This window comes from Podarcis melisellensis (assembly GCF_964234715.1).
Source record: "Podarcis melisellensis genome assembly, chromosome: 10".
Lineage (NCBI taxonomy): Eukaryota > Metazoa > Chordata > Lepidosauria > Squamata > Lacertidae > Podarcis > Podarcis melisellensis.
In genome coordinates this window covers 51,378,593-51,402,959 of record NC_138542.1, presented here as the reverse complement: position 1 = coordinate 51,402,959, position 24,367 = coordinate 51,378,593, and the positions used below count along the sequence as shown (strand labels likewise).

The following is a 24,367-nucleotide window of genomic DNA, read 5'->3' as shown; positions in this document are numbered from 1 at the left end:
ACTGCCTTATCCTGCAGGATCAAATAAAGGCAGAATACAAAAATAAGAGTGGGGTATTAGATCTTCTATTTCAAATTCTTCTTTTCCCATCCAGCTGGTGTCCATCCCCAATAGGGCCGGCCCAAGACATTTAGGTGAACCGCAAAATGGTGCCCCCCGGCCAAGGAAGAAGGTGCGATAAGAGCTACATCAGAGTCTGCTGTATCGGGATCTGCTGCCCCTGTGGATCCTGCCGCCAGAGGCAGTCACCTCAACCTGGTCCGAGTGGACCGGCCCTGATTCCCGGTCGAAAAACATGTTTTTATTTAGATAATTCCAAACCAGCTCACAATTGTTTTATGCAGAGAATCCGAAAGCCTTTGCCAAAGTGGCGCCCTCCGCGGCTCCCACGTCACTAAGCTGCCCTGGCTGGAGCTGATGGGAGTTGTGGTCCGAAACGTTTGGCGGGCACCAGATTGGCGAAGGCTGAGCGGAGATAAAAGTAATATTAAGTGAGCATCCACATAGGCAGCGGCTCCTTGCTTGGCGCCGGCTTGGAAGCAGCAAAGGCTCGCGATGCCCGGACGGAGCGCGGGATGGCGAAGAGGAGAGAGGTCTGCGTTGGCCACAATGCTGGCAAGCAGCCCAAGACCCGCGGCGGGAGGCGGGCGGGCTGGTAGGAAACCCACCAGCCCAGCAGCCAAGGGAGAACTGAGGACACGGCTCTCCTTCCGTAAACACCGCTCAGTCCCCTCCCCTCTGCCGGGAAAGCAGCATTTCACCCTACGGGGGTGTGGAAAGAGCCCTGCTTTTTGGACCCACTTTCCTCGTTCCCCACGATTTGAGTTATGCACCTTGCTTCATAATAGCCTGAAATCCATTGTTTCCCTGCTTCTCTCTCTTCCGTGCCGACAGAGCTTTGCCACATACGGGAGTAAATCTCTTTCCTCCCCCCCCCTCTCCCCAGGGAAGTGGAAGCGTCCAGGCAGCTTGCTAATAGACACCCGAGGACTATGTATAACTAAGTGAAGCGGGGGGAGGGAGTTAAAGCCCCGGTGAGAACGGCTGAGTAGCAGCAGGAGCAAAGCGGGGGGTTAAGGCTGACCCTGCCTGAGGCTCTCTTGGGGTGAGTGGATCAGGCGGTTTTTGGGGGGGGGGGAGGCGGGAAGAAAGCAGGTCCCTTCCATCTCTTTCGCCTCTTTTCTCGCCTCCCCGGGGGAATGTATCTATAATCCGGTTCAGCTCCGCATTCTCTCTCCCCCCTCCCCGCACTTCAGTTCCCAGTGTGATGGAATCTTGGCTTGCAGAGGGATATTCCAGAGCTGGTTTCAGCGCGGCTGGGAGGGGGGAGTTCAAGGTGACTTATTTTCTCTCTGTTTCAAGATTAAAACAAGCCCTGCCGCTCGATCCTATGACCGTCCTTTTGCAAGTGAGCCGTCCTGTTATTCAGTGCGCTTACACCTGAGTAATGGCGGTTAGGGCAGTAGGCTTTGCTCCGAGCGGTGGTGGTAAACAACCCCGCTGTCCTCTTGCAGAACCGGCGGCGGGGAGCGCTCGTGGTTTGCAAGCCTTATTGTGGTTGAGTGTGTTAAATAAAATAAAAATAGGCCCCTAAAGTTTCTCCTCTCGTCTCTCCCTTCCCCCCGATTTTCCTGGGGTGTATAATTAAGGAACCGGCAGATGCTTTTTGTTGTTTTTTTTAAAGAAAGGATTGTGTGTTTAACAAAGAAAACAAAACAGATGTTAGCAGAAGAGGCAACGGCGAAGGGGGTAGGAAGGGGGTAGATTGGAGGCTGTGTGTGTGTGTGTGTGTGTGTGTGTCTGTGTGTTTAAATGCTTTCCTTGGAAACGCTGCTTTTGTTTTGGTCGGTCAATGCCAAAGCACTCGTACCTCCGAGTAACTGCCAAAAATACATCTGTGGGGAGGGAGTAACTGAAACAGATGGAGGAAGAGGAGGAGCTTCGGGCAGCTCGCCTAAATGGGGGCCAGCGAGAGCCGCTGTTGCTCGCGCAAATCATGCTCGACGGCTGAGCGCTGGCGATTTCGGGGAGCAAGGCAGGAGAAGGCTGCCAAATTGTGCTGTCTGATCCTATGCGTGTTTTTTCTGAACTAAGCCTCCGCTCGGATGGCCGAGTTCAGCGTGTGGCCTTTCTTCTTTTTACGTCCTGCATTTGCAGGCGTCTACAAACTTTCCTGCGCCTCAGCATTCATGAGGATGTCAAAAGATTAAGAATCGGGTTGACATAGGCTGGACTGATAGGAGGAGTGAAGATCTTGAATTGGGAGTGCGGGTAACTACCCCAGATGAGTGGTTAGACCCAGGGTACACCACCCCACCCCCAGAAATGTGGTGGTGGTGGTGGTAACCTGTATGCCTGTATGTCACAAATAAAGCTGAATACTGTACAAGAAAGAAAGAATTTTTTGTCAGAGTCTAGGAAGCTTGGGTTAATTTTTTAAGAAGCATTTAAAAGTCATTACGTCTCCAATCTTAGTGTTGGAGAAGTATTTCTCTGTACTATATATGGGTAAAATAAAGTGATATAGGCAAAAAAAGCTCTTTGCGGTATGTCTTCCACAGCAGAACACTCAAAGGTCCCTTAATCAGATTTGTGATTAGCTCAGCAAAGAGCAATGGGATGACGGGATACGCTATTAGTGGATCTAAGCTGAATTAGCCAATGTGACAAACCCAAACTATGCTTAATGGGTCACAAGGCTAGTAGGAATGGCAGGAGATGGGATGAGGCAGGCCTGGTTATCTGGGGAAACATATATGGGTTAGAAAGATCAACAGGCAAGTCGAATATCTCTTCCATCTAATAGTGAACTCAAGTGGTAACTGGTAACAGCAATGAAGCAAAACCACAGAGGAAAATGAAAGTAGGTAATAGACTTCCTCATACCAAGTCAAACCACCCGGATGGTCCATCTAGCTCAGTATTGTCTACATCAGCTCACAGAATCTCTCCCCCAGTTTTGGCAGGGGTCTTTCCCAACCCTAGCCAGAGATTGAACCTATCACAACACTACAACCCTTCAGGAGACCCCTGAAGAAGTACAAAACAACTTTATACTGGGGTGGGGAGAGAAACTGCCAAAACAGCCCAATGAAGATGGAGCATCCTCAGTAACTTGACAGTGGTGAGTATAATTTGGAAACATAAAACAGAAGACCATGGACGGCAGGGAGAGTGGAATGCGTAGCTGTAAGGGAAAGGCTGGCTGGTTGGAATCCTGAGGGTTCTTCTCAGGAGAAGAGACCAACAGCAACATTTTGCTGCTGGTCCCTTACTGATGACAGCCAGCAAAATCTTCTGCATTTTTATTTTTGCTCGGGAGCAAATCCCACTGAATTCAATGGGCTTTCCTCCCATGTAAGCATGTTTTGCAAGTTGCTAACGCCAGGAGAGAGAAATTCCAAACCGAAAATCTTCAACAAATGTTGCAACATTGCATTTACAGATTTTTCTTGTGTGAGGTTTTTCTACTTTACATTTGCAGAGAATTACAGAGAATAACAGAGAATAACATGTTTGCATTTTTTCTACTGGGGCCCCCAAGGCACAGTTGGATAAACAATTTAGATGTAGAAAACAGTATTGTGAGACAGGGAAGGAAGGGTTAAGCCTCCACTCCTCATGTACTGCTCAGTTCAAAATAGACACTGCTTTCTTGGGGGGGGGGGGGAGTGTCAGGCGATCCAGTTACTGATTACCCACACCTTGTCTGTTGCAGCCCTAAGAAAAACCAAGGGAAACCCCAGCAAGGACCTAAGCTTAGTAAACGGCATTAACTGTACAGAAGAACAAAGAATGTAGGTTAAAAATATACCAGAATCACCTACCTAAAAAACCTTGTAATATTATTCAGTGTAGAATAAGCCTTTTGCCTGTACAGTCTTTTTGAAGGAGGCTAATTTGTTTGTCAAATGAAGTCTCCCGAGTGCCACCAACCATTAGTGTGTCCCATTTTTAGAAAGACCCTTTCTGATGTTTACATGAATGTAATCACCGAATTGAGTAGTAGACATTTGAAGTGAAAATTGCACTTAATTATCAATTATCTACAGCTACTGCTGTGGAATTATTGCAATATGGGATTAAGGTGCCAAGGGCTACTGTCCAACTTCCATTCACTGGAGGGCCAGATTAGGTGCCATGGTGGCAGGGCAATCACTTTAAATGTGGGTCAATTTAAAGTATGTATCACAAGTGTGTGTGTTGTGATGGTGGGGTGTGATATAAGGAGTAAAAACAGTGTACAGGTGAGAACTGCAGAACCCTTCCATGCCTACTGCTTACTTCCCCCTAGTCTGTATCCCCTCGAGATGATCTGCCCCGCTTTCCAGACCAGACACACTTGGTTTATATGTACTTGGAGCAGACCTTTCTGTTGGGCCCTTCATAGCCTTTGCACAGAGGCCCGGTGGAAATGAATGGAGGCCACGCTGCAGTAGCTCTTGGGTGGGTTTTGCTTGAAATTGATTGGTTTTTGTCTGCACCAAACATGAAAGCATGGAGCGCTGATTGTTAACGAAGTCATTGATTGAAGAGAGGGAAGAGTCGATTTGACTGGCAGTCCATTTACCCTAATGCCCATCATGAGCTGTTAATAACCAGGTCACACTAATAACGAGGCACAGGTCCCAAGAGGAGAAAGATGAGGGCTGATTGGAGTTCTGGGAGAATCCCCATGGGGAGGGCCAAGAGGCAGCCAGAAATCAGGTCATCAAGTACCATGGAGAATTGGCAGGTCATGGGAAGAACCACAGCTCAAAAGTACAGCACCTGCTTTGATTGCAGAAGGTCCCAGATTTGATCCCCAGAATCTCTAGACAGGCTCCTGACTAAGACCTGGGAGAGCCTCTGCAAGTCTGTGTACTGAACTATAATGGACCAATGAGAGTTATGCAGAGCATTAGCTACCAACCTTCTGCTCCTTCCCAGTGCACCCAAAGTAACTGCTTGGAACTCGCTAGAGGCACAGGCTGCTATAGGAATAGATGGATGAATAGCATACAGAACTGAATTTGTTCAAGGAAATCTCAGTGTTCAGGTTTAATGATCACAGAATCGGTCTCCTTATCTTCCCACGAAGACAAGGCAGCTCCTGCTCAGAAGGTGCATCACCCAATTCAATTGCAGGCACTGATCATAAATCTTATTTTCTTTGTCTCCATCTGTAGACCTGCTGGGCGTCTGATTAATGTTCTCAAATGCACCAAGTGTCGAAAACATTGCCTCCAATGAATTGCATCGGATTCTGTTTGCGGAACAACTCTTGAGCAGGTAGAATGGGCAAGCTAGCCCAAGTACATCTTCTACTGCAGACGCATGCTGTAGATAAACATTATAACCTTACAGCTGTACCTCGGAAGTCGAACAGAATCCATTCTGGATGTCCGTTTGACTTCCAAAATGTTCGACTTTCAAAGGGCAGCTTCTACTTGGCTGCAGGAAGCTCCTGCAGCCAATCGGAAGCCGTGGAAGCCCCACCGGATGTTCAGGTTCCAAAAGAACGTTCAAAAACAGGAACAATCACTTCCGGTTTTCGATTGTTCGGGAGCCGGAATGTTTGACTCCCAAGGTGTTCGGGAGCCGAGGTACGACTTTACTATGGTTTGTTATGTTTCTCTTTCTACATTAAAAGTGGCTTATCTTTTTAAGTGTCAACCAGGCTTGATTAGCATGGTCCAGATATTTCAGCTGGTGTAAAACATCTGCCTCCAAACAGATGTTGGTGATTGAAAAGTGGTTGGAGCACATAACACCAATATTGTACAAGTTGCTCTGGTTGCCGGTACACTTCTGGGCACAGTTTAAGGTGGTGGTATTTACCTATGTAGTTTGGGACCAGATTACCTTAAGAAGCGCCTTCACATGTATGAATCTGCCCTTGCCTGAAGATCAGCTTTGGAGACCCTTCACATACAACAGCCATTGAAGTAAGCATAAATGATGGGGCCTTTTCAGCAGTGGAACCACAGCTGAGGGACATGTGGCCCCTTCACCACAGACCTGTGAGCCTGTAATGACATATTTCAGGTTGCTTCCCCCTCAATCTCTAAGCTGGTTCTTTTGGTGTTAACTGCTGTTGAAATGTTTTGACTGGTTTTATTCTTCCAGCAGTGGTTTCATATTTTTGATACCTCTATGTTCGATTTAAGTATATTGTTGTTTTTCATGGAAGCTGCCATATGAGGACTTTGCTCCTAAGAGATGGCCTGAAATGATATTAAATAAATATATTGGAGAAACATGAGTGCTGATTGCCATTTCACTGTCCATTCGAAAGAAAGAACGTGATGATGGGCTAGCGAGGCTGTATTTAGGTTAAGAGCTTATCCAGTATATCTTATTATTTTTCTTTAGCGGAAGCTAAACCATATCCAGTATGTGTCTATTAGGATGAATGAATGAAACTCTTAGAGCTCTTGATCATATGCCTCTCCTTTTTTATTTTGGCCATGAGTCTTGACTCTATTTTTAGTCCCTCTCTAGGTCCCTGATATATCCCTGTGTCAAATTTGCACAGATTGCAAGCTTGCCCACTACAGTTTTCTGGCTGATGCTAGCCTTAGCAGTCAGCTAGTATCTGGTGTCCAATATGCTGTACAGATTGTTCTGATAGATCTCTTTTAAAAATCTTACTCAAATCTAAAGTGATACCTATGGGAATCCAAAGAGTGCTTTGTCAATAATAAATTGTTTTTATATATGACGTTGCTTCATATATATGTTTTTAATTGCAGGTGTTAAATTGCTTTGAGATGTTTCACAGGAAGTGATTGATTTATTTAAAGATCATTTGTTTATTTATCAAATTGGAGTTGGAAGAGACCATGAGGGTCATCTAGTCAACCCCCTGTAGTGCAGGCATCTTTTGCCCAATGTGGGGCTCAAACCCATGAGCCTGAGACTAAGATGCGTTCTTTCTGTTTCTCTGTGCAGTGATTTGTAGCTTTTGAAAAAAAGGGTTTTGTGTGCTCTAGGGTAGATGTGTGAAAACACAGGACACCTGAGTTGTGGCTTTCTGCTCTGCATATTGCCACATATATTTTAAAGGAAAGCTACATTCTGTGCATTCTGTAATGGTTTTTGTTTCAGAATATGGGATGTTCCTTAAAAGTAAGGGACACCTGGCAGATTTATTGACTGTAAACAAGACACCTAACTCTGGCACTTCATGCAAGTATATGTTTGCTGGCTGGTTAGCTATGAAATAGCTTGAGTCATTTGCACCATGTGAAAATCTAAATTCCATTTGGTTGTTTTTAATGGGATGATGACATATTTGCTTCCTGTCTTACACGGGTTGACTCAGGTGCATACCTGGAAATCTTTTTCGTTGTTGAGCTACCTGAGCCACATTGAAAATGATTGCTGTTCCTTGGCACAGGAAGTGATTTCACCACATTAAATCCTGAGATGTAGAAGCTTCTCCCTACTATCTGTGTGAAGTGTTTGGAGGTGCTCTTTTCATCACTGGCTCCCCAAAAATGAGAGCAGGGGCCAAGTGAGCAGCTATGCTGGATAGTGGCTTGTCCAAATCTGTCCTTATTTTGAACTTTGGTCACATTCACAACATACATTTAAAGTAGTATGATACCACTTTATACAGTCATGCCCCCCTATAATAATTATGGGAGTTGCAGTATGTTGCAGAATTGGTAAAGGTAAAGGGACTCCTGACCATTAGGTCCAGTCGTGACCGACTCTGGGGTTGCAGCGCTCATCTCGCTTTATTGGCCGAGGGAGCCGTCGTACAGCTTCCGGGTCATGTGGCCAGCATGACTAAGCCGCTTCTGGCGAACCAGAGCAGCGCACAGAAACACTGTTTACCTTCCCGCCAGAGCGGTACCTATTTATCTACTTGCACTTTGACGTGCTTTCGAACTGCTAGGTTGGCAGGAGCAGGGACTAAGCAACGGGAGCTCACTCCATGGCGGGGATTCAAACCGCCGACCTTCTGATCAGCAAGTCCTAGGCTCTGTGGTTTAACCCACAGCGCCACCCGCGTCCCTTGCAGAATTGTTAGGAGACCCCTATTCCCCTCCCAGAGCTACGGTACCCTGGAAAGAGGGTTTGCTTGTTAAACCGCTCTGAGAATTGTAGCTCTGTGAGGAGAACAGGGATCTTCTCGCCATCCTCAGCACCCTCAACAAACTACAGTTCCCAGTATTCTTTGGGGAAACCATGGCTGCTTAAATGTACAGTGCTTTAAATGTATAGTGCGAATGAGCCTTTAGTTAGGTGGTCTTCAAGTGGCCTGTCAATTAATTGACTGGTCTTTTGACTGCTTATTATTTGATTGTGCTTAAACATTGTCAAATATTTCACGAAGCTGATTCCTGTGTAGGTGGCAGCTTCAAAAAAAGAAAGCATTGTGGTGTCATTTGCTAGCCAGAGTAGGAGTGAGAGCTATTTGCTTTCAGCACAGCAGCAGTGGGGGTGGGGAGAGGCAAAGCTTCTTACTGGCCACCTGCTCTGAGTGCCAACATCTGCAAAGAGAAAAAGGAACAGAAACAACTCTCAGTCATTTTAAACAATAAAAAGCCTCAAGGTAACTTGACAGGATAAAATGCAAGACATAAAAGCAATGTCAGGAAACAATGCAGAATGCTCATTCAGTAATATGTTTCATAATAGCAAGTTTTACCCACCAGTGTTTGAAATTCGCCAGGCACATTTTGCACCTGGCTACCAGCCACCTGACGCAGGTGGCGCTGTGGGTTAAACCACAGAGCCTAGGATTTGCCAATCAGAAAGTCGGCAGTTTGAATCCCTGCGACGGGGTGAGCTCCCGTTGCTCGGTCCCAGCTCCTGCCAACCTAGCAGTTTGAAAGCATGTCAAAGTGCAAGTAGATAAATAGGTACCACTCCGGCGGGAAGGTAAACGGTGTTTCCATGCACTGCTCTGGTTCGCCAGAAGCAGCTTAGTCATGCTGGCCACATGACCTGGAAGCTGTATGCCGGCTCCCTCGGCCAATAAAGCGAGATGAGCGCCGCAACCCCACAGTCGGTCACGACTGGACCTAATGGTCAGGGGTCCCTTTACCTTACCAGCCACCTGCGACCAAGTGAAGATGCCTGGGTGCCAGAATGGCGCCAGACATTTCAATCATCTGGAGGTGCATTCCTGGAGATCCTTGGATCTTGACTATTTTCACACACTAGCAACACATCCTGTAGAATTATATTAATGATACTTTATCTGCCCAATCAGAATGAATTTCAGGAACCAAAAGGTTGTATTGAAAAATACGACTTTTGAGCCGTCTGGCCCAAAAATGGCAACTAGGCATACCGTTTTGGCGACTGTAACCCTGGTTTAAGGAGCCATTTGGCACCTAGCTTATATATCTGAGTTTCTAACCCACAACACAACATAGGAAAACCACCGTAGGAGGCAACATTAATTAGCCAAAGCCTGAGTAAATAAAAAGGATTTGCCTGGCGCCTAAAGACTGGCAGGGATGGTGTCAGACATGTCTCCCTGAAAAGAACATTCCATAGATGGAGTCAACCCTGAAAAGGTCCATTCTCATGTGGCCACCATTCACACCTCCTTTGGGTGGGGAACACAGAGAAGGGCAGGGTTTAGGTTGGTTCATATGGAAAGAAGCAGTCCCTGAGGTATTGTGGTCTTCAGCCCTATAACTTCCCAAACGTGAGTCTCCAGCTATTGTTGGACTAGAATTCCCATCATACCTGGTTAGCAGGATCAGTGGTCAGGGATGATGAGAACTGTAGTCAAAAACAGCTGGAGACCCACATTTGGGAAACCCTGCTGTAGGGATTTAAAGGTCAAAGCCAACACTTTGAATTGAGCCCAGAAACAAATTGGTAACCAGTGCAGTCAGGCTGGAGTCGATGTAATCTATTCAGGCCTTCTGGTCCCAGTCATTAACCTATGACCAGCTAGCCATGGTTGCTGGAGGAGCCATGGACGTATAACCTATGGCTTCCATATTTCATTGGACTAGAACGCCCATGATTCCTCGCCATTGGCTATGCCGGCTGGGACAACGCTTGGAGGACCACATTTTCCCCATCCCCAGACTACCCTCTGCATATGATCTGAGCACAGGACAGCAGCATTAATGGGTTCCTGAACCTAGGAAGCTGACTTATACGGAGTCAGGCCATTGGCCTGTGCAGCACTTCTTCACCATTGGTCTTCCAGTGGTGGGTTAGGACTTGCTGTTAGGTTGTAGCCTGATCTAAGGTGGGTTGCAGCAGCATTACTACCATATAAATCTCCAGGATTTCTGGGAGGGGTCTTTCGTAGTCCTACCTGGAGGTGCCAAGGGATGAAACTGGGACCCTCTGCATGCCAAGGAGGTGCTGTGCCCCTTTGCCACAGCCCTTCCCCAATGACTCTCTGATCTGTTAAATTCCTGGGAAGGGTTGAATTTGAGTTAACTCTCTTTCAAGTGAGACCATTATTTCACAATACACAAGCAGCCCAATGCCCAACCCTAACTTTGGCAAGCCATTGTGTTTGTCTTAGCCCTGCCTCTCCCGGCTGCAAAATAGATGGAATATCAGCACACTTAACAGTTTTGTTACAAGAATTACAACAATAATGTATGGACCTTTGAATCCTTGTATTACATAAATGTTCAGTATTTTATCTGGTAACTCCGGGGGGGGGGGGGTTCTGTTTTTTTGTTTCGCAGGAGAACTGCATCTATCTCCGCACAATTGTGAAAGTCACATTCTGTGAGCTGCTGGCCTAAGTAGGTTAGTCTGATGTTTTACTCGGTGACAAAGAATTCCCCTCACACACACCTTCAAAGTCCTCATTTAAAGTCCCCCCTCTCCCACTCCAAAGGACTAATTGCTTCTTATCAAACAAAATATATTGGTGGGGAGAAAAAGCTTTGATTGCATGGTGAGCTATGACCTTGCCCCATGGAGACAGCCGTTTTGTGTGCTTTTGTTTAAGAGCTATTTCTAAAACATCCAAGCTCTATACTGTATATGCTTGTTATGAAAACCAAAGGCCAAAACAGGCTTAGTATGGCTTGATTCAGCTTCATACCAAAACTAAACTAAATTCTGTTTCAACAGGCAAGCACTGCTTGTTTTGTGCAATGACATCTGTGCGTAGTGACTTAGGGCACCACCCACTTGCTTGTGGAAGGACTTTAGATCCAGTGAATGCCCTCTGCTAATGGAAAAGTGGGGAAAGGGGTTTTATTTGTGGCAGATTCCTCCTTCCTCTTCAGCTGCAATACTTTTTTAAAAAGAAGATTGACTTCAGAGGTTTGGGGGACCCCATACAAACAGGGTGAAAGATGGCATGGGTGGCCTTGGAATGAGAACCACATATTGGTAAAATCCTCATGCCTCTCCTTTGGGTAATGGCTTTGCCCATTGGATCAAAAACACTTCTGTGAGTGGTGCAAGAGCACCAACCTGGATTCCACCTTCTAATAATAATAATAATAATAGTGCATTTTGTAAAAAAAAAAAACAGGTCTAGATGACTTCAATATGTTCCCTCACCCCAGGTTCTGTGTACTGTATTGACAAAAACGATCCCAAAATGCCTCTCAACGATGAGCAGAACGGTGACTGCGATTCTTCCCGGTTCTCCGAAAGCACAGCTTCTTCTTCCAGCGACTCTGAATATTCAAGACAGAGTTTCACCAGTGACTCTTCAAGCAAGCCCGGCTCTCCAGCTTGTAAGCTAGCATGAGCTACTGGTTCATATGGCAGGAAATTTGAGAACGACTACCTTGTGTGCAAAATTGATGTTTGCATTTGGTTTCCCCCACCCCACCCCGCCACACACACACACAGTTTCAAGGGTTTCATCTGCTGGCTTCACTGTACAAGAAATATCCAAGCTGTAGGCTGGTGTGGGGAAGCTCTCTCTGGTTGTTGCTAGCCTTTATCTTCCATGAAAAGTCCATATTCTCCAATCTCTGTTGGAGACAGTTGGAAATCCCAAGTGGGGAGAATGCTATTCCTCTCGGGAGCTGCTTGCAGGTTTCCAATAGGCAGTTGGTTGGCTGTAATAACAGGATGCTGAACTAAATGGGCCACTGGCCTGATCCAGCAGGACTTTTCTTAGGTTCTTAACTCCCATCAGGTCCAGCTAGTGTGGCCAATGGTCAACAGGGATGGATGTTGTAGTCCTGCAACATCAAAGGTAAACGTAAAGGGATCCCTGACCATTAGGTCCAGTCACGGACGACTCTGGGGTTGTGGTGCTCATCTTGCTTTATTGGCCGAGGGAGCCGGCGTACAGCTTCCGGGTCATGTGGCCAGCATGACTTAAGCTGCTTCTGGCGAACCAGAGCAGCACACGGAAATGTCGTTTACCTTCCCGCTGGAGCGGTACCTATTTATCTACTTGCACTTTGACGTGCTTTTGAACTGCTAGTTTGGCAGGAGCTGGGACCGAGCAATGGGAGCTCACCCCATCGTGGGGAATCGAACCGCCAACCTTCTGTTTGGCAAGCCCTAGGCTCTGTGGCTTAACCCACAGTGCCACCCGCATCCCTTCTCCTGCAACATCTAGAGGGCCACAAATCTAGATCTATGCTTTAGTTGAAATTCCTGCATTGGGTTGGACTAAATGACCCTCGGCGTCCCTCTCTACTCTCCAGTTCTAAGACTCTTATGAAATTCTCCACCTTTGCTCCAAGCAGTTAACTACCATTATGGAAAGAGGCTGAATGTTTATATAAATTGTGTTTATGTATATTATTGGGTTCACCCTTTATCATCTCCACTTACAAAGGACCCATTCAGAAATACAAAAGCTCTGAAGTGTTTTCATGTTAAGCTTTCACGCTAGACATGTTTTCCCTTCCTTTGTCCCAGCTACAAGCCCTCCCAAAGTGGTTACATTTGATGAAATGATGGCAGCAGCAAGAAACTTGTCAAACTTGACTCTGGCTCATGAAATTGCTGTAAATGAAAACTTTCATTTAGAGCGCACTGAACATCCGCCAAACAGGTAAGCAAGAGGGGTTTAGTAATTTCACAGAAGGGACTTTAGGGCCCCAGACAGGTTTTTTAACCATTTAGGGTTGGACAGGTATACTGAGATGTTTCAGTTTGGCCAACACAACAGGTAGATTTTAATAAGGGCAAAATGCAGTAAAACAATAAATTCAGTTTTAAAGCAAGAAAAGACACTAGGGGCTCTTAAACCTAAAATGTATGAATCACTGCTGCTTGGCAGCTAAAAAATATTAAATCCACCAAGTGACTCCACCCATTCTGATTTTCCTATGGGAATGGAAACAGGATTGAGGGAGAGGTTTATGTTGTTGTTGTTTAGTTGTTTAGTCGTGTCCGACTCTTCGTGACCCCATGGACCAGAGCACGCCAGGCACTCCTGTCTTCCACTGCCTCCCGCAGTTTGGTCAGACTCATGTTTGTAGCTTCGAGAACACTGTCCAACCATCTTGTCCTCTGTCGTCCCCTTCTCCTTGTGCCCTCCATCTTTCCCAGCATCAGGGTATTTAATTAAGAAGAAAACCTAAATATGCATAGAAACTTTGCAGTATTGCATATCCAATTCTTTCTCTTTGGTAGAAACAGGAACAATTTTTTACTAGTTTTCTATTCTAGCTGCAGTTGCTCTGGTGGGACCACTGCCATGACTTCAAATTATATAATCTGGCACAACACTCCTTGGCATCAACCCAAATGCCTCTCCCACAGGGATGTGAGGAGGCATCAGTTTTCATTCCAGCCTGTGTTTGTCACCTGCAGCGCTGTTTCCATCCTGCTGCAGCTCAGTCGCTAACAAAAAACACTTATTTGTCTCTGTGTCTGCTGTGGTGGAATTTTATGTAATTACATTATTTAAAAATTGATTGCTTATTGCTGTTGTTTTGACTCTCATGGTTGTATCAACCACAGAAAAAAAATACATATATATACAGATACAATGTGTTTTATTCAGCACCATTCATTTCAGTGCAAATGTCAACACTGTTAACTATTTACATTATTTTCCTGCCTGCCACAGCTTGACTAGAAGGGTGAAGCAAATTATGCACCAGGCATTCTGGGATCGTTTGGAGGAAGACTTGAATGAAGATCCTCCTGAATATGAACATGCCATCAAGCTGTTTGAAGAAATTAAAGAGGTGAGTTAACCTTGGGTTTCTTTTTTTTCTCTTTTTCCCTTGTCAGCTTAGGTCCAGCTATATAATTTTATCAGTACAGCAACACTTCTGTTCTAATCGTGCTCACACAAGACCTGCATTACCATGGTGAGCCAGTTTAACTACAGCTGCTGCACCTTACTTGATTTGTGTGTGTATTTAAATATTTCAGATTCTTCTTTCTTTCCTGAACCCTGGGGCTAACAGGATGCGAAGCCAAATCTGTGAAGTTCTCGATGCCGACCTCATAAGGCAGCAGGCCAAGCACAATGCAGTTGACATCCAGGGTCTCGCAAACTATGTCATTAGCACCATGGGGAAGCTGTGTGCTCCAATAAGGGATCATGACGTCAACCAGTTAAAAGCTACTGGGAACATTGTCGTATTGTTCAGGTTGGTGTGTGGTTTTCCTTTTTCACACTGTTCTTTAGCATTGTTCAAAGAATTGGCGAAAAACTTTGGATTTTCCAAATATAGTGATCTGGAGTGGGATCCAGAGTTTCCCAAACTTGGGGTCTCCAGCTGTTTTTGGACTACATTTCCCATCATCACTGACCACTGGTCCTGCTAGCTAGGGATGCTGGGAGTTGTAGTCCAAAAAAAACAGGAAACCCAAATTAAGGGTTGCCGAGAGAGTGCACCTAGGCCAGCAACCTTGTTGCATTTTATTTCCCTTCATGCTGCTTGTTTGTATTGATTCTAACATTTGTAGTTTTACTTCTCAAACATTCTGCTCCATCTAGTAGTGCTTTCCATGAAGCAATCATTTCACAGAGGGCTTGCCAATGTGGCACCCACGGACGTCTTCCTCTGATGCCCACAAAGCCTCCGAATGCCCCACTTGCTACCCACTTGGTCATGAGGTGGTGAGAGTGGTTGCCTTTTTCTCCTTTGAAAAGTAGAGCTGAAGGAGGATGTTGCAAGAGTGATGCTTGTTCCTCCCTTCAGCTCTCCGTGCTCTTCAAGATCAAAATTAATTCTACTGGACCCAGCTTCTACGCATATTCCTTGTGTGGGGCACACAAAAATACATCTGAGCCAAACGGGTTTTGCAGGCAGCTGCCAAGCCCTGCCCATAGTGCTTTGCAAGCACTGATCACCCGCTGTACCTCAAAGTGGGTCTGATTTTGTATTAAGATGTCTATTGAAGCCATTGTGACATGGTAAATCAAGCAGTGATGTGAAGGGGAGTCCTTGGATCATTTTAGTGGGGTTTTGCTGGCTTAAGTGCAAATACACTATTTTAAGTTGGTTGTAGACCAGAATATTTTAATTGCACTGCTTGTGAGCATTTAGAAGTTGTGCATTATATTAACACAGAGATACTACAAATGCACAGAGTAAGTTCATGAATTGCCGTGGCGGTGTCTAATAATAGTTGGACTGTGTTGCAATTTATCTTTGATGCTTGAGCAGTGGGGCGGTTGCCCTTTGCAAACTGGACTACTGGGGAACTGAGATAAGCCTGTGTCTCTGCATATGCTGCGTGGTGGGGAAAGGACAACATACTGTAATCAAGTTTCCTATGATGACATGGCTGCAAACTATTTTTGTTTGTTGTATTCTTACAGGCAAATATTCCACGTTCTGGATCTCATGACAATGGATATGGCTAATTTTACTATTCGGAGCCTTCGACCTCATCTCCAGCGTAACTTGGTGGATTATGAAAGAGCAAAATTCCAAGATATACTTGAAGAAACGCCAAGTATGTCCTTTGTTTACATAGGCGGGTATATAGCCAATGGCCTGGCGATGCAGGCAGCTGCCTGGGGCCTCTAGTTAAGAAGAGGTCCAAGGGGAGATTTACATTTTCCTTCCTCCTCAATGAACTAAAAGCTCCAACAGGAAGAAATTTGACCTTTTAAGCCACCTTCTAAAACCTGTTCGTGGCGCTATAACAGAGAAGCAACCTTTAAAAAATGCTTTGGGTCAGGAGTGTTAGCCAAGTCTCCTTATTCAGTATACGAGAGACCTGCAAGCTATACAGTATTTGTGCAAATCCTTGGACTCCAACCTACTGACACAACTGATGATGGGAATTATTATTATTATTATTATTATTATTATTATTATTATTATTATTATTTATACCCTGCCCATCTGGCTGGGTTTCCCCAGCCACTCTGGGCAGCTTCCAACAAAATATTAAAATACAGTAATCTTTTAAACATTAAAAGCTTCCCTAAACAGGGCTGCCTTCAGATGTCTTCTAAAAGTCTGGTAGTTGTTTTTCTCTTTGACATCTGGTGGGAGGGTGTTCCATAGGGCTGGTGCCACTACCAAGAAGGCCCTCTGCCTGGTTCCCTGTAACTTGGCTTCTTGTAGCAAGGGAACCCCAGAAGGTCCTCGGCACTGGACCTCAGTGTCCAGGCTGGATGATGGGGGTGGAGACGCTCCTTCAGGTGTACTGGGCCAAGGCTGTTTAGGGCTTTAAATGTCAACACCAACACTTTGAATTGTGCTTGGAAATGTTATATTCAGGCAGTGTTTTCATCAGGGGATGCTGTGAGTGCTGCACCATTTTGTCAGGGATGGGGGGAGCAGAGAAGTTGGGGGGTTTTGCTTCGTTTCTGGTTGAGAGCTAAAGCACATTCAAGGAACATGTCGTGTGGAGACTCAAATATAGTTAGAGGAAAGTCATGAAAAAAGAATAAACTGTCATGTGAATGCAGTTGCTCTGCCAGAAGAAGGCCCTGCCTTCCTGCTACACAGTCTGTTGTGATGCTATATGTCTTGTTGTGCAGGCAGAACTTGTGCTGACAGTGGCTACGGCACAAGACAGGCAGCTTCCTTCTTGTAGTGAGCGCTACCTCCATTGCAATACACGCAGCGGCATTATAATACAATGCAGGCAGAATTGCAACTGGTCTGCTATGATGTGATCTCCATCAAAGAGCACTGTAGCTGTCCTGTGCCTTTCTGCAGTTCTCTACTTCTACCTCCTTTTTGTGAGCAGGGCCTTGGGGTTTGCCTTCCTCCATAGAGTGTGCCTCCCCCAGCTGTGCAATAATAAAACATGTACTACAGTTTCTGTTTTCTGTCTTGCAATGTTTAGGTGCCCTGGACTTGACCACAGAATGGATAAGGGAATCTATACAAGATGAACTGTCTTCTCTTTCCTGTGAAACATCTTCGCATGCTGGTGCTAATGGGATGTCCAAAACAAATCTGAGTCCTACTTCGGTGCTAACAAACAGCTACTTGAAACTCTTGCAGTGGGATTACCAGAAAAAGCCTATTCCTGAGGTAAAGCTCACTAAGACAGGGACAGGAAACCTGTGGGCCCTGCAGGTGCTGGGGGACTACAACTCCCATCATCCCTGACCACTGGCCATGTTTGCCGGGGCTGATGGGAGTCCAACAACATCTGAAGGGCACAGGATCCCCAGCCCTGATTTAAGAGCTTCCTCCTCACCCACCATGACCAGTCCCAGAGCATAGTTTTCTATATCCATGTGAAGAAAGTAGCCTTGCTGCAAGTTTGTGGGAAGGAAGGCTAAGTAGCCAAAGGAACTCTTATGTGCTGGAATGTGCAGTCCTACATTTAAAAATGAAGATGCAAAATAAACTATTAAAAAGGCCAAAATGCACACAAGAAAAGTGGGAAGTTGTCATATGGATGGTTACAATTCAGTGTGCTTTCAACAATCAATCCATTTGACAAAGGGCACATTCACACAATGCATTTAAAGCACCATGATGGCACTTCAAACAGTTATGCATCCCTCAAAGAATTCTGGGAGCTGCAGGTTGTTAAGGTTGTTGAGAGTTGTTAGGAGGTCCTTGTTCCCCTCACAGAGCTACAATTCCCAAAGAGGTTTAACAATCAGCCGCTCTTCCCAGGGAACTATGGGAATTGTAGCTCCGGGAAGGGGGAATAGGGGTCTACTAACAATTATCAGAACCTGTAAAAATTTCAGAACACAGGTTTATTTGGAGAACGTCATGACTTATTTTAAAGTGGGATAACTTAAATGTATGATGTGAATGTGGCCTAAATGAACTCCTTTGACAATAAATTGAACTCCTGGTAAAATACATATCTTTTATATTCAGTCTCATTGGGGATTTGACTGTTTTGTTGACACTCTTTTCTAAACATCTTATTCCAGACATTAATGACAGATGAAGGTCGTCTTCAGGAGTTAACAGAGAAACTGAATCAGTTGAAGGTTATAGCGTGTGTGTATCTCATAACAAGCAACATGTTGGCTGCAGTTATTGAGGGCATTCCCAATTTTGTAGACAAACAAAAGCGGATTTCATTTGTGCTACTTGAAGGAATGAATAAGAAGTAAGTATTTAGACTTGAGTGTTGGAACTTAGAGTTTGGATTTGAAGAGTTTGGATTTGATATCCCGCCTTTCACTCCCCTTCAGGAGTCTCAAAGCGGCTAACATTCTCCTTTCCCTTCCTCCCCCACAACAAACACTCTGTGAGGTGAGTGGGGCTGAGAGACTTCACAGAAGTGTGACTGGCCCAAGGTCACCCAGCAGCTGCATGTGGAGGAGCGGAGACGCGAACCCGGTTCCCCAGATTAGGAGACTACCGCTCTTAACCACTACACCACACTGGCTCCCTGAAAACCTATATGGCTTACTGAAAACCTATATGAAAAGTCAAGATGGGGGCAGGAATCAAAGGCAGTATCTGACAGAATTAACATGGTTTTCTCCTCACCCCCCCCCCTTTTGCAGGAGTTTTGATTTGAAAGAAGCTCTTAATGCAATAGGTATTCGTACGTGTAGTGAAATAAATGAGTCGGTGACTGAGAGAGGCTTCCCACCACTAAATAAGGAAGTGCAAACAAATTTAGTAGGGCAGCTCTGCAACATCGTTGAGGAAGACAATCCTATCAACTCCTTAATTGGTTAGTAACTTAACTTACTGGCTACAGGCATCTTAATGTGTTAAGTGTATATGCCACTGTCATGATTTCAAATAAAATTGTGATTTCCAGTCACTATTATCAAATACTGTGGCATGAAAAAGGCTGCCCTCATTGACCTAGTTCTCATGTAATGCTAAGCCATGGCTTAGTGTGGATGCTCAGGTTCCTAGAGAGATAATGGCTGCTTTGTTTCTCCTCTGGTCTTGTTGCTACTGCAGTGCTGTGAGCTAAACCATGGTTAGACTTAGTGTATCATCCGAATCAGGACTCATGGTTTGTCTTGACAAGCCAGGAGCTGTAGCCAAAAAGTTTGTTCTATGTCTTATGCCTTGTGGGTTTATCTGGCTTCGGATGACACGCTAAGCCAAACCAGTGCTTAGCTTGCAGTGGCAGGACTGAAGCAGGAACACACTGGCTATGATATCCCGTCTAGGCTTAGGGCATTACATGTGAACTTAGCCACTGTGCAGTTCAAACTTTGTTTATAGTTCTTTGTATAACAGATAACTTCAAATGGATTGAAGTCTGGAATCAGTGTATGTAAGCCCCCATCTCTGCAATTGGGGAGGACAACAGACTTTGTACCTCTCTCTACACACATTCGTTTATGTGTGAGCAGAACTTCCACACACTCAGCTGTGTGTGCAGAGGGATCTGTCCATGTGTTTGGTTGAAGGGTTTCTGACTGTAGATCAGGGGTAACTAAATCCGTGTGGTGGGGTTTGCTCCTATTACTCTTTGACCTTGCCTGGTCACCTTACCAGTTCTACAGAGGAAAAAGGCAGTGGTTATATAATAACTACAGGAGGTTAATCTCCCTGACTACTCCTTGGCTGGTCTAGGCAACTGCACCCTGAAGATTCTTGTTCTTCTCGCCCTCTAAAAAAAACCCCACCATACCTAAATGCCACGCCTCCTGTCTGGGACAGAAGCGCAAGGAGTACGTTCAAAAGAGCAGAGGAAACAGCTTGCTGTAATAAGGACTGGCCTCCTGATTTCTGTCTCTGCCCCTTCAAGGCCTTGTTGGAAACATGCAAACCCACGCTTCAGTGCAGGAATCGAACACAGATTTAAATTTATCTTCACCGGAAATGCAGAAACCTTCCAAAGGCTACTGTACTGTAGCAAAACAAGTTGCAATCCCAACCTTCTTAAAATGGTTGATGAGATGTCCACAGCACTATATGTGGGTGTCTTGAGATAGTGACACCTATGTATGTAGACCTCCTCAGCAACTTGATCATACAGGGTTTCAATTCCTAGGAAGTCTGTCCACATAGATGGACATAGGGCTCAGTTGTCCACTCTTAGCACATGGGATGGGGGGTGGAGCCTGTGCTGCTTCTTTCTATCTATGCATAGATGCTTTTTGTGCAGTTAAAACATGTAAGGGCCTACTTCATTCATATTTAGAACATTATGCTGTCTGTCTTGAATGATACAAGCCAAAGTTCAGTTGCGCTCAGGTTCTGTTTGTGGGTGTTCCATGAGCCTTTGGTCGACCACTCTCAGAACAGGATGCTAGGCTAGATTCACTATTGGCCAATTCTTACTTTCTTAAATTCTAATTATGTGACATATTTCCCCCCCTCTCTAGATAAACGGATTCATTTGTACATGAGAAGCTTGCTTGCTTCTCCAGGCTTTCAAAAGTCTACGCCCACAATTCCAGGAGGCCTTGCTGTGATTCAGACTGAGATAGAGACCATTGGATCGCAGTATGCCAACATTGTTAACCTGAATAAACAGGTGTATGGACCATTCTATGCAAGTATTTTCCGAAAACTGCTCTTCAGTGAAGGAAGCAAAGCAGAGCCTGAACCTTCTACTAACTGAAATATTTGGGTCTCTTTTGTTCCTTCCTGGTCACAGTATTTATATTGTGATTTGTATTCTTCTCAACATGCATGGCTTGCAAAGATGACTGTTACAGAGAGATAAATCTGTGTGTCTAAGTGGGCTAGACCAGAGATACTATATATAAATAAAATGTCCCTTGAATCTGCAAAGTTACTAAAAAAATTTTTAAAGAAATAATTTTGTTTATAATGGCAGATTGTAACATTTATTGCACTTGCTTACTGTAAATGTATTCTCTTGCAAACAGTTGTGACATGTTGGAGAAATGCTTGCTGATGTTTTAGTAACATGCTTATTTCAATGCCTTCAGAGCAATAAAACTGAAGTTAGTGGTTCAGATTTGATCTGAATTAAAATATTAAGCTCTTAACCCCAACCCCACCGTTCTTTTCCAAATTGGCTTGTTAACAAAACCCTATTTTCCTTCCTCCATATCCCTCCTTTGGTTCTGTGTTGGCAACTGTGGGATGGAAGGGGATGGCACTCATCAGATTGCTCCTGAACTGCTGCCTGCTTCATGAGCAGTTTTCATAGCAGCCCAGTTCGAACTGCTTAGAGGTATTAAAAAACAAACAACCCCCTGCATAGTCTAGCTGGCACATGGAAGGGTAATAAGTGTACATTTTTCAAGCAAGCCACAGGAATGTTTTGATGTAGTAGATTGCTTGAGAGCCTGCATTATTATATGCAAACTATATATTTATATATATTTGCATATCTCGAACTATTCAATATAGGAAAGCTTCATTACTTTGGTTATCTAATCATCCCTTTTATACCAGAAATGAATAATGACTTGAACAAAATTACTTCTAGGAAGTCCAATTTATAATACTAATTCACTGTGATCTTTTTCAATAACAAACTTGTTAAGTATATAAACCTTATATTGGGATTTTCTAAATACTCCCAATTGATATTTTATATCCCTAAAGTGTGTTTTTGGTAAGAATGAATCTTTATTCACTTTGGGAGTAAGGTTCAAAACCATTTGCCATACAATGTTTTTGATGTGTCTATCGCAGAGGACCTTGATATAAAAAGCATTGTAGTTTTATTGGCAATTTTGATTTTTTTAAATAAAGAAATGGAAATGTACGAACTTCTTTTAAAAATCTCTACACCAAGTATATCTCAGACTAAGGCTGACTTCCTGCCTGAGGGTGGGGAGAGGCAGAATTTTTTTTTTCCTTCCTACGAGTTTTGATTTCTCTGTGGGATTAAGCAAAATGACAAAATGGTGAATGCGTATTCAGTTATTGTTCAGTTCAATGAATTCAGTGGTGCTAGTGATAGCCATATGTGACTCTACAGACTACTCTCTCAAACCACACAATCCTTTTCAAGATGCCTTTGGAAGAGAGTGTTCCTTGCCCTGCACTTGCCTTGCACTAAGATAGCCTTCCCCAGGCTGCTGCTCTCCTGATGTTGCGGGACTCCAGTTCCCTTAACCGCTGACCACTGGCTATGCTGCTGGGGCTGCTGTCAGTTGGGACACAACTACATCTGGCAGGGCAACAGGCTGAGGAAGGCTGCTCTAAGATTTTATGTCCAGTTACAAGAAATATGAATTTAATATATATTTTTCACGTTTTAAAATTGTTAGGCTGACTTGGAGAAACTCTCCTTTGTGGGAGCTATTGCAATATAAAGCGTATGTTAACAATAAATAATAAGACTTGATGCACCTACTATTTGTATCAAGAAGCCAATAGCACCCCAAATTCTGATAAGGGAACTCTATACTTTCTTAAATTTGAAAGGAAAATATATTAAATAGTCTAAACTAATACGTGTGGCTTAGATATGGCTAGGTTATGTTATAAGCATCCACAAGAAACCTTATTGTAATCATTTTATTGTGGTATATATCTTTTTCTGTTTTCTTAAGCACTCTGCAGGAGTCAAATAGAGCCACAGTCCCGCCACAAGATTCTAATTTACCTGGGAAACAATATTTATTAGAAAACACTCATGCAGAGGCCTAAGAGAAAGCAAGCTTTGTTTTGTGATTTTATAAATGACTTTAAAGGGCATTTTATATAGCATGGTATGTCCATTCAGCAATATTTGAATGTTTCTTAGCTAATGTTCACAGCCTTTTGGATGTTGAAATTAATCAGTTAACTTGTCCCTCCTGCATGTTGTTTGTTGAAATAATCCAAATATGTTTACTTTTGTTAGCTTAACGAAAGCAAGATATTGTATGTAACTGGTTTGTGAGATGGGTTTTTCTGTGTGTTAATATTTCGTATTCATTAAAATTTGTTTGTGATTTGAAATGTTGTGGAGATTCCCTCTCATTTAAAGTAGTAAAACAAAACAATGCAACTGCAGAGACCATTTATTCTTGGCTATTTTGAATGTGGACACTGCAGCCCAAGTTGGGAACAGGTCAACTGATGGCTAAATGAAGTTCAGCTCTGCACAGACCTATGAGAAGCCACCATTGCTAACAAATTCAAAATCCAGGGAGATTTAGAACCAGGGAGGGCCATAGCTCTGCAACAGAGCATCTGATTTGCATGCAGATGATAGCAGGTTCAATCCCTGGCATCTCCGGGTAGGGTTGTGAATGTCCCCTGTCTGAAATCCTAGGGATCTGCTCCAGTGTAAACAATATGGTAGATGGACCAATGGCAGCTTCTGATGTCCCTAATATGGATCACCCACTGTGCTCCACTTTTGCCACTATTCACAATGGTGTGAACAGCTGTGGGCAGGCCATATCAAATGAAGGAAATAGGCTGCCAGTGCAGTTCATAACCTCTCCTTTTGCCACTATTCACTATGGTGTGGGCAGGGCATATCAAGTTAAATACAGTAGCTGCATTTGTTTCCCTATGAGCTATCCCTATGAGCTGCCTATTGGGCACACTTGGCATCTTCATATAAAAGCAATACTACTTTAGCCATGGCAGTGTGAGCATTTGTTTTTAATTTAAAATTACTATTAACAATAAGCAAAAATGGGCCACCACAAGCCATTAGTATGTACCTGTTGCCTTCATTGTTTTTGGGACTAAGGAATACTTAGCAGCAGAATGAAAACAAACTGCTGCCACCTAGACATATGCAATATGGCCGAGATGCAGAAATGGGCAACTATACACACACCTATTGTACTTCTGCCTATCATGTAACTCTCAAAACATATATAATCAATTAGGAAAGAAGTGGCATGAACATTAAGTATCTAATACTGTAGTGCAATCACAAAAGAAAGTTATATTTGTTCCATTTTACTCTATTGTGATGAACGGGGATGATTAGCAGATTCCTGGGGAATCTATACCAGTGGTTTGTGTTTCTATTGCTCCCATTCGAGCAATTTCACCAAAAAGCTTTTATGTTGTATTCCTCCATTTCGATGCTGATTGCCGCATTTACCTTTACCTTACACCGGAACGTACTCGATGCGCCACAATTTCCTGTGTGTTAGGAAACGGGGGACAGGAAGACGCTTCCTCAGTTCAGGGATCGGTTTTGAGGA

General features: G+C 44.2%; 1 protein-coding gene across 5 annotated transcripts; it reads left to right on the top strand.

Annotated features, from left to right (window-relative positions):
* The first annotated feature begins 958 nt into the window (after positions 1-958).
* Positions 959-23,156, top strand: TCP11L2 (t-complex 11 like 2). 5 transcript variants are annotated; one of them, XM_081928324.1, is made up of 12 exons: positions 959-1,105; positions 5,169-5,271; positions 10,665-10,724; positions 11,502-11,675; positions 12,823-12,958; positions 13,982-14,102; positions 14,293-14,513; positions 15,692-15,828; positions 17,179-17,369; positions 18,236-18,417; positions 18,821-18,993; positions 20,612-23,156. In XM_081928324.1, exons 4-12 carry the CDS (start codon positions 11,537-11,539, stop codon positions 20,848-20,850), a joined length of 1,539 nt encoding a protein of 512 aa, XP_081784450.1. In that variant the 5' UTR covers positions 959-1,105; positions 5,169-5,271; positions 10,665-10,724; positions 11,502-11,536; the 3' UTR covers positions 20,851-23,156. The 5 variants fall into 5 exon arrangements, with proteins under 5 accessions (XP_081784450.1, XP_081784448.1, XP_081784452.1 ...); XM_081928322.1 differs by having other exon boundaries at positions 10,665-10,728; XM_081928323.1 differs by lacking the exon at positions 959-1,105 and adding an exon at positions 2,860-3,124 and having other exon boundaries at positions 10,665-10,728.
* The last annotated feature ends 1,211 nt before the right edge of the window (positions 23,157-24,367 follow it).